The sequence below is a fragment of the Apus apus genome, chromosome 5, assembly GCF_020740795.1.
Source record: "Apus apus isolate bApuApu2 chromosome 5, bApuApu2.pri.cur, whole genome shotgun sequence".
Classification (NCBI taxonomy): domain Eukaryota; kingdom Metazoa; phylum Chordata; class Aves; order Apodiformes; family Apodidae; genus Apus; species Apus apus.
The window spans coordinates 12744713-12754438 of NC_067286.1; the positions used below are offsets into that span (position 1 = coordinate 12744713).

Genomic DNA, 9726 nt, shown 5'->3' on the forward strand with positions numbered 1-9726 from the left:
CAACTTTATTTGTCTCCCGGTGAAACACACGGCTGCTGCCACCGGGGGCCACCCGTGTTGTCGGCCGCTGCAAAACCTAAACGAAGAAACGCCGGGATGTCCCCAGCGAAGCTGTCCCATCCATTTTAAGAAGCGAACCGAGGGAACTAGCGGCGCTCGGCGTCTGTTCCACCGTGCGGCCGCGCAATGTGCGCGGGGTTGTGCGGGACCCGGCGGCCGCAGCAGCGCGGTCCTCAACGCTGCCGCGGGCGGTGCCCGCAGCTGCCGGCAGCGACAGAGCCACGGCGATGCGGGGCACCGAGGGCAAGGGCAGGAACGGGCGGAGCCGCGCTGGGCCGGGGATACCGGGGACGGTCAGCGTCCCCTGCTCCCCATCCGGCCGGGACTCGGGGTAGCTTGGGCATTCCTTCCGCCGCGGCGGTACAGGCTGTGCCTGCCTCTGCCGCCGTCCTCGGCAAACGCCCTGCGATTTACGGCGGGCAGGGAAGGCAATCCCGGCCCCCGGCCTCAGGGGGGGTGGGGTGGAACGGCTTTCTGCTTCCAGGCGCCGCAGAGCAGTCCGTCGGGGCCGCCTCTCCCCAGCCCCCCATGCCCTCCTGGTTCCGGCGGGCAGCAGTTTTCTCTCATCCCCGTGTAGCGTTTCCCCGTGGCCGCCCCATGACGCGGGTAGGGCGGCTGCCCCCGCTTGTGCCCCCGCTTCAGGAGGGTACTTGGTACCTGGGCAAACACGCCGCCTCGGCAAACATCCTGCGCGGGCAGGTGCAGGGTCCCCGCGCCGCGACAAAGGGCCCTTGGCGGGTGATGCATGGGGCGGGGGGCAGCTGCCCGGTAATCCCTGCCAGCGGGGCTCAGCGCTAGGCGAGGTGGGGGCGACCCCCCCTTCCCCCGTGCCTCTTCCGTGCACGGAAAGGCGCTGCACCTGCCCATAGAGAGGTGTGTTACGGTGATGATGAAGATGGTGATGTCTCCTCGACGACCCCGGGGTTGTGCCGCGGACCGGCCCCGGGAAAGGCGGTGCGGGCGCCCGGCAAGGCACGGCGCGGAGAGCAGCTCGTTACCGCCGCGGGGCTGCTGGCAGGTGCTAAGGGTCCCTCGCTGCGGGGAGGAGTGGCGGGGTGCCGGTTGCAAGACCCCCTCCCCTGCCAGGGAAGCGAGGGGGTCCAAGGTGCACTCCTCGGGCAGCGGTGGCCGCTGCCCCGCCCGCCCCGGCGGGCGCTTCCGTACACGGTGCTTCTGCCGCTGCACGCCCTGTTCGCCCCCGGCCCCTACCGGTGCGGGACCACCGGTGCGGGACCACCACTCCCTCAAACGCGGCTGCCGGACCTCCGGGCAGGCGGCTGGGTACAACCGGGCTTCCCGCTGAAGCGGGCGGGGAGGGAGGGCGGGCGGGTGGTCCGGGGGACTGGGGGGGGATCCCGGGGAGGGAGCGGCCCCGCTCTGCAATGCGGACCCTCCGCTGCAGAGGTCGCCACGCGCGAGCAATCCCGCGGGGAGCGGAGCCGCGGCCGCCCAGCATGAATGGCGTGTGCGCGGTCCCCCCGCACCCCGCAGTGTCCCCGGCAGCGCCGCGCTCCCCGCCGGGGTCCTTTTTTTTTTTTTTTTGTGAATGGGACGCTCACGGAGCGGGGCATGACGTCACCGCCGAGCCTGGCTCGGGCGGCCAATGGCGGGCCGCGCCCGGCCGCGCGGCCGAGGCGGCGATTGGCTGGCGGCGCCGCGCGGGCGCCCCCGCAGGCGGGCGGGGCGGCGGGTATAAGGGAGCGGGCGGGCGCTGCGCGGCACCGCGGCTCGGCGGCGGCTCCCGCGTCCTCCGCACCCGCGCTCCGCACCGCCGGTAAGCACCGCGCCGCCGGTAAGCACCGCGCCGCCTCCCGGGGCCCGCCCTGCCTGCGGGGCCCTGCGTGGGGCGGCTGGGTGAGTCCCGGCTCTCTCTTTCTCTCTCACGGGTTCTGCTGTGGTTCGTGTGTACGCGGGCACACGCGTGTGGAAGGGTGCGAGCCAAGTCCGGTGGGTGAAAGTTAGTGCTCGGTCTCGCTCTGCTTTTCCCTCACGGGCGTGGGGTGTCCCGCTAGGCGTGCGGAGCCCTCGCCGGTGCGAGGCACCGCCTGGGGCTTCCTGGCGGTCCGTGGGGAAGCGGAGCGTCCTTTGGGAAGCGCATCCTCCTTCCCTTGAGCCGCGTCGGGAACTGGGAGCTACCGAAAAGGAAGGTGATGCGGTAGCTGGCGAAGTGCTTGCTTGAGTCGAAGGTACCGATGCTGTACCAAAAAAGAAGGGCACCTAAAAACAAGAAATCTTAAATTAAATCTATGAATTTTCTTACAGATTTGGTTCTAATGACCAATTTTAACTTAGCCTTTTTCTGCTTTCAGGACAAATTTTTGTTGAAGTTGAGCTACTTAATTCTTGTAGTGTAACCTGAACTGGTGTATTAGGATGGTAACTGCCAAGAAGCAGTTTCAGCTAAAATGCTAACAGTGACACTTCAGTGTGGAAAATACTAAACTTTCATCATCTTGTTTTTTTTTCTTGTGACTCTTCTACTGTAGCTGTGTCTGTTCACGTTGGTCCCACTGACTGTGACGTTGTGTCTGCAGTAGTTGGTCAGAGGAATGTGTTTTCCATCAATTTGAAGGAAAGTCTTCATTAAGTTGAATGCAGGTAGCCATCCAGAGCTCTGAAAAGCTGCTTTTTTTTGTCCCCTTAGCAGTGCTAAGTTATTTGAAAATTCTGAGAAAATCAAAGCCAAATGGCAACAATAAAAATACATTGTAATACTAAAATAGATGGAAAAAAAAGCTGGTAGTATTTGTGCTACTTGTGGCTAGGAAATAATGACCTCTTTAGTAGAGCTTATAGGACTGAGAGGGTTGGAAAAGAGCCATTGCTTGATGTACCTCTTTGTTGTAGAGAGGAAATCATGGTTATGCTGAAGATTTCATCTTTCCTTGCTGTTTATGCCTTGGTTGTGTGCCAGATGGAAAGCTTCCAGGCAGCCCCAGTCAGGTAAGAAGCCAGTCCTGTTGCTGAGTGCTACATCTGAACGGTATAAAGATGCTTAATATCCTGTAGAGATCTAAGAGGGAAACTGACTACAGTGAATGAGAGATGGCTTCTGCTGCTGCTGTTTCTGACACTGAGGCTTTTTAATTACACATCTGAAATACCTAATGCAGTGAATGAGGATGGTTTACATATTCCCACCAGTGAAAGACATTGTCAATGACATGCAGCAGTGCATGACAAACCTCTCTCCTGTGCGTGGCTCTCTGCAGCAGTCTGGGTTTTACTCATCCTGCTTTGCTTGCCTCTGCTTAGACCTGGCTTGGAGTCCATAACGGATCGAGTGACGCTTGGTGATTATGAAGCTCGGAGGTTATTAAATGCACTGGTGAAAGAGTTCATACAGATGACAGCAGAAGAGCTGGAGCAAGCCTCTGAGGGAAACAGGTAAGGAGTGCAGTCCTGGGGCAGGAGAAGGGCAATGGGGGAGTGTTACATGGTGATATATAGCAAAAGCCCTCTGAGCAGTTCCTCTGCAGGTCAGGGTTTTTTTTTTCCTTTTCTTGGGGTTATGGCTTACTGTGGTCACCTAACTGGTAAAAGGATGATACTGCAGAGACATCCTACTGTTGGTATGGAGAGAATGGCTTCCACCTAGTTAACCTGTTTCTGTCTGTCTTTTACAACTGAAAGTGGAGGGCAATTTGAGCTTGAATGAGGGGGCTGCGTTAAAATATGGCAGCAAAAGGTATGTCTTCCTAGTGGGAGTGTTAGGGGCCATTCAGTCACTCTCAGATTCTCTGTCATGAAAGTGCATGCTTTTGTAAGGCGTGGAATGTCCCTGGCAGTGGAGATGTCTTCCTCCTAATGCACGCAGTGCCACTCTCCTCTGTAGACCACAGGCATGCAAGAGCATTTGCATTATCCTAACAGGATTTGTATTGCAAAGCATGGTGGTGATGTATGTGAGACCGAACAGCATGCTGAATACAAGGAAAGTAAAACTTCCTGACCCTTGACTATGAGTATCCGAAAGGTTAACGAACTTCCAACAAAGTCAAATTAATTGAAAAACCACCTTTTCCATTTGAACTGCATCGCTATGAACCTTCCTTGCATGAAATGTAACGTGGAGGGGCTATTTTTTGTTATTATTTATTTTTCAAGTTTTCTAACTGTAAATATTTATCTAAGGAAGAAATGCACAAGCACGCATGTTTGAGATTATTCTTTCTTTGGGCATATTTTTTTTCCCCCCCTGCAGCCTGGATAGACCTATTTCCAAACGCTGTGCCAGTCTGAGTACTTGTGTGCTGGGCAAACTGTCTCAAGAATTGCACAAATTGCAAACTTACCCTCGTACTGACGTCGGGGCTGGAACTCCTGGCAAGAAACGGAATGTGCTGAGTGACCTGGAACATGAACGCTATGCAAACTTTCAGGACCCTCTAGGAAACAACTAGACATGCTTAATTCTGCCCTTCCCTCCCCACCCTCCCCCCCCCCCTTTTTTTTTTTTTTTTTAAGCTGATGCATGTGGATCTAACTTTGATTGCTAACTTTGCTGTGTTCTTTTGATTCTGTTTTTGACAGAGGATGTTTGAGATGGACCTAATGTTAGGAAGACAGAGAACAGAACATGCATACCAAGCTAGGAGAAAAAGTAAATAAACACAAATGAGCAGCACTGCCTTGAGATTTCAAATGATTTTCCTAGACCCTGATCTAAAAAAAAAATCTAACCAAGGCTCTTCATGTCTCACTGCTAAATGTACAAGTAGACTTATCTTTTGTGCCTGCCCATGCGTTTGTTCAATAAACCTATTTTTCTATAAGGATTAGATGTGCTTGGTTTAATAAGTTGTCCTAGAATGTGAAATTCCTTTATGGCTAGAAAAAATTTATAAGTTATTTTAATCCAGTAATTCTAGAAAAGTTAAAAGAGAACTTCAAAACTGAAATTCGACACATATATTCATATGTACTGATGTAATCAGGCATGAATGCAATCCTGTTAGTGAGGATTCTGAGAAGCAAAGAAATCAGGAAAGGCTTGTACTGATTTATTAAAAAAAACTAGAGAAGTAATCCTGTTTAAAATTGGCTACTGAATACTTCCAGGTAAGAATTTTGTGTTCTTTTTCTTTTTCCTTCTTACTTTACAATAGTTCTTTACAGTAGTGTATTCAAAGCTTGGGTATCTTTAAAATATGATATTAATTCAAGACAATACAATGTAGGTGAATTGTAAATTAAGAAGCAAGGCCAGATTTCTTTACAGTTCCTTGGTTGCAGCACTGCATCTGTCTTGTAATCAGAAGCCTGTTCCAAAAAATTGGCATTGATGTTACAAACTGTACTTGTTAGCTTTACAAGGCAGTTTATTAATGTTTATCTGAGAAAAATCCCTCCTACTACACAAGAGTTATTGCTATAGTAGAAGTCTCCCTCAAGCAAGGACTGTGTGAATATGTGTGCTTTGAAGTCTCCTGTCTAGCAAAATTATTAGCTGTAGACTGAACCCTGAGCAAAGAACTAATTCACTGTAGGTCAATGAACTGCCATGGTGAAGTGCTGGACAAGGATCCAACTCCAGGAAAGAGGACTTTTCTCATTCTCATTAAATACACAGAAGCAGGATGTTTGTGTGATTCAGCTCTGAAAGCAGCTGGTCAGCTGCTCTGCAGGTACAGCCCAGCCAGAATCACTGGAAAAGCTCCTGCAGTTGTCAGTAATGCCAGGATTTCATGTGTTTTCTGATCATTTTGAAGCATAGGTGTTGAAGGGAGAAGTTAAAGATCAGCACCTGCTACTGTCCAGCAGCACTACAAGCAGAATGCAGATCTCTGCTTCTGGAGGAAAGTGAGGATTGGTTGAATGCTCCAGACCTGGAGCTCCTCTGTTGGTCATGATGCCTTGCTGGAGGCAGGCAATGGCTCAGATGATGCTGGAAGTCTGGCTTGGCTTAGTCTTCGGTTCAATTGTCCAGGAAAGGAAGGGTTTAGCCACCTTTTGTAAGCTGAGCCTGACACTTAGGAAAATAAAAAGACTCATCTGTTAGAGCTTGTAAACTGTGCACAGAAAAGTTGCAGGTGCTTTCAGCACAGCAAGCCTACTTTTTCTTCTATCGAGAAACCTTTCCCAGGCACAGCACCCCTTACTGACACTTCATTGCATGTGGGGTAGATGCTTTGGGAGCTAACTCTGTTTTCCTTTTGAAAAGCAGTGTCACAGCACAGAAGAGGGCGTGCAACACAGCCACCTGTGTGACCCATCGTCTGGCAGACTTCCTGAGCAGGTCAGGAGGAGTCGGCAAGAACAACTTTGTACCAACCGACGTGGGATCCAAGGCCTTTGGCAGGCGAAGAAGAAGCGTTCAAATATAAAAAGCTAAATGATAATGTGGATATGGTAAATACATTGCAATAAACAGAATCTGCAATGCAGGGAGCCTGTGGCATTAACAGAATTGTAGTTGTGCTGGATGAATAACAAACCCATAGTGATAATCTCGGTGAAAGCAGGGCAAGTAACAGTATAAAAGGTGTTAAATGTAGCAGTAGCATGTTTAGACTGTGAAGAAGAGCTTTTGTATTCTGCTTACATAACTAGCTTCACAGTACATTAAGTGCAACAGTTTGGAATTATGTTTTTATTTTAACAGTAATATTGAATTATCAACACATAGAATTATAGAATCATAGAACCATTCAGGTTGGAAAAGACCCTTGGGATCACTGAGTCCAACCATCATCCCTACTCTACAAAGTTCTCCCCTAAACCATATCCTCCAACACCACATCCAAATGACCCTTAAACACATTCAGGGATAGTGACTCAGCCACCTCCCTAGGCAGCCTATTCCAGTGTCTAACCACTCTTTCTGTGAAAAAAAAAAACTTCTTAATGTCCAGTCTAAACCTACCCAGTTGCAGCTTGAAGCCATTCCCACTTCTGTCACTAATTACCTGTAAGAAGAGACCAGCACCAATCTCTCTACAGTGACCTTTCAAGTAGCTGTAGAGACTGATGAGATCTCCCCTCAGTCTCCTCTTTCTCAAACTAAACATTCCCAGCTCCTTCAAGCGTTCTTCATAAGATTTATTCTCTAGGCCCTTCATCAGCCTTGTTGCCCTCTGTACTTGCATCAGTAACTCTGGATTTGTTTCTTTCAGATTGCCATGAAATTGGAAATTCAACTTTAATTTCTATCAAAAGCATCTCTTCTCCGTAAACCAAGACAGCCAAAAAGAAGATTAATTTTGCATCCTGATATTGAAAATGTTTTATTTAATACAAATTAAAACACTTGTTATGTATAGTACAAGAGAATCTAGTTATTAAAGTTAAATTATTGTATATTCTTTTTATATGCAACTCTATTTCAAATAAAAATGTGACAGCATCTATTATTTATTTATCTTCCAGCTTATATGTGATCCATGCTACTGATCCTGGCACTACTGCCAAAACTCGGGGATTATACTAAACTGCTGCCTGGCAAGGCATATGTGTATTATACAGTGTGCTGTGCCTTGATGTAAAACACTTAACTAACCTGATTGTACAGTATGTTAAAAAAAAAAACAAAACAAAGCACTTAAATATTGTATCATTTGTGAATTTACACAAAATTAAAAAATGTATTTTAGATACACTTGGATTGAGAAACTGATTATTCATTTGAACACACAAGCATTTGGCACTAACCCAACATCGCTGCAGATCAGATGGCCCATTGGTTTGCTACAGCCTAGTTAACTACAAATGCTAGGATGTGAGTCAAAAGTTTAGAACAGGAAGAATAGTTGCTTTTTTATGTTTGTCAAGCAGTAGCTCAAAAAGACTCCTGATAGAAAAATAAGAAGTCACAGGTGCATTTAATAAAAAGATAGACACAAACTTCACAACGTGTTAAGACTAAATGTTATTTATACAGGACGTAGCTCTGATGAAGTGGCCTAACATGCTTTGAAGTTTTTTTTGGTCTAAGGTCAAAAAAGTGAACTGGAAAGGGAGAGAAAATGGAGTGATGGAAATGCACACTTCTTTTAAGCAATCCTGAAATCGAGTCTATTTAGGGATCAGGGATAAATAATTAGCGTGAGTGGAGAAGAGGGTAGCTGGAAGCAATCCAGTAGTGCTGCCAACTTCCTCCTCAAAGCTGCTGCTGCTTCAGTTTTGTAGCTGAGTCAGATACTTGTTTAGGTTTGTTTTGTGCTCCACGACCTGACTCTCAAATCTGCTTCATCAGTTCAGATGAAGAACACCTCGCTGTGCAAACTGCAGGTTAAGGCTCTCATGATATCTCTGTCTGTCTCTGCTGCAGGTGTAATAGCAAACTGAGAAGCATGGTCAACCAGAAGTGGCCGTAGCCAGTAAGGCCACCCAGTGACGACGCTTCTGTACCATGCTCATTTGTGGCTATGGTTTTACTCCTTGGGGAACATTTCAGCCCTGGTAAGTCAGAGTACAAAGCAGACCTTGTAGAAGATATAAACCAATTTAGAGGGAAAAGTTCCAGTGTCTAAATGGGCAAAGGAGGGTTGTTCAGACTTGGCTTGCAAATCTGTTGCCCAGAGACAGTTTAGTGCTTCCATTTTCCTCTGAAGTATTTGAGATTGACCACAACTGGGTGTACTATACCTGCATGGTGAACCACTGCCCTTTATTTGTACCAGGAGTTGGTTTGGTTAGGCTCAACTGCCAGTTTTGGAGCCCAGAAACATTCTTTAGATGAGGTTCCAGGTCATTTTCCCCACAGGGAGAGTTATGTGCTGAGTTCACCTGGCTACCACAGTAATACCTTCCCCTCTGATTGCAGAGCCTTTGGGCACAGGTGGAAGGCAGTCACTTTTGTTCTCTGCTACAGCACCCAACAGCTTAATCTTCTCCAGGATAAAATGGCCAAGCACAGTTATTGAGACAGTTAAAAGTAATTTAATGATTCATACTCAGTAAGAAGCTGGGCAATGTTCATGGGCATCTTCTGGTTTTAAAGTCTAAATGCTCAGGCAGTTTATATTTTCCCATTTACAGCCATTCTCTGTTGAGAGGCACTTGGGGCTGTTTCATGTAATTGTATGACATCCATAGTGTCCATCTCTTCTAAAAACTATTCGTTCTTCTATTCATTTTAACAAAGTTATGCATTTTTTCTTTCAGCTAAAGGAATTTCCTCCGACTAATATTCTATGCCAAGGCATAAACCTAACATGTAAAACAGATTCTTGTAACCTTGGTAGTGGATTTTACATTGTCCTGGTTGGAGGAAGGTTGGTTGAAACTTGGGATATGTGTTTTTTGTTTTGTTTATTGTTTTGTTTTCCTCAGGAAGAAATAGTTCCTTTCAAGACCTATTCCTGCTGTATCTTCTGTCTCTTTTCTCATAAAGATCCCTAGCTGCACAGCAATGCAATATACTCACCAAATAAATATGCCTGTAAGTGTCAGAGAGCCATAGCACTATGAAAGCAAGGGCAAATAGGAAAAAAGGTGAGGATCCTTACATCCTTTTCTTTGATGTGAAGAGAAAGAAATCCTTCACCACAGAACTGATTTGCTCAGAGCTTCAGGAGAAGCAGATATTATTATTAAACCAAGACAAAACTAGAGGTGTAAGCACTGATATTTTAACTTTTTAATTTTTAAGACAGTGAACATGGTAGAAGGAATTGCAGAGCTACTAAAAGCTTGTCAATTGCTTTGACTGACTGTGAACAAGTG

The 9726-nt window shown here is 47.6% G+C and overlaps 1 protein-coding gene across 4 annotated transcripts; it reads left to right on the forward strand.

Annotated features, from left to right (window-relative positions):
* Positions 1-1801: 1801 nt before the first annotated feature.
* CALCB (calcitonin related polypeptide beta) lies at positions 1802-7655 on the forward strand. 4 transcript variants are annotated; one of them, XM_051621240.1, is made up of 5 exons: positions 1802-1834; positions 2908-3003; positions 3316-3447; positions 6224-6411; positions 7176-7655. In XM_051621240.1, exons 2-4 carry the CDS (start codon positions 2918-2920, stop codon positions 6384-6386), a joined length of 381 nt encoding a protein of 126 aa, XP_051477200.1. In that variant the 5' UTR covers positions 1802-1834; positions 2908-2917; the 3' UTR covers positions 6387-6411; positions 7176-7655. The 4 variants fall into 4 exon arrangements, with proteins under 4 accessions (XP_051477200.1, XP_051477201.1, XP_051477199.1 ...); XM_051621241.1 differs by having other exon boundaries at positions 6227-6411; XM_051621239.1 differs by lacking the exons at positions 6224-6411; positions 7176-7655 and adding an exon at positions 4265-5116.
* Positions 7656-9726: the final 2071 nt, after the last annotated feature.

Bases quoted from the DNA above. Each gene is read 5' to 3' on its own strand.
- CALCB (XM_051621239.1), top strand. From the start codon at position 2,918: ATGGTTATGCTGAAGATTTCATCTTTCCTTGCTGTTTATGCCTTGGTT. The intron at 3,004-3,315 runs GTAAGAAGCCAG...GCCTCTGCTTAG, and splicing joins TTCCAGGCAGCCCCAGTCAG to ACCTGGCTTGGAGTCCATAA. The intron at 3,448-4,264 runs GTAAGGAGTGCA...CCCCCCCTGCAG, and splicing joins CAAGCCTCTGAGGGAAACAG to CCTGGATAGACCTATTTCCA.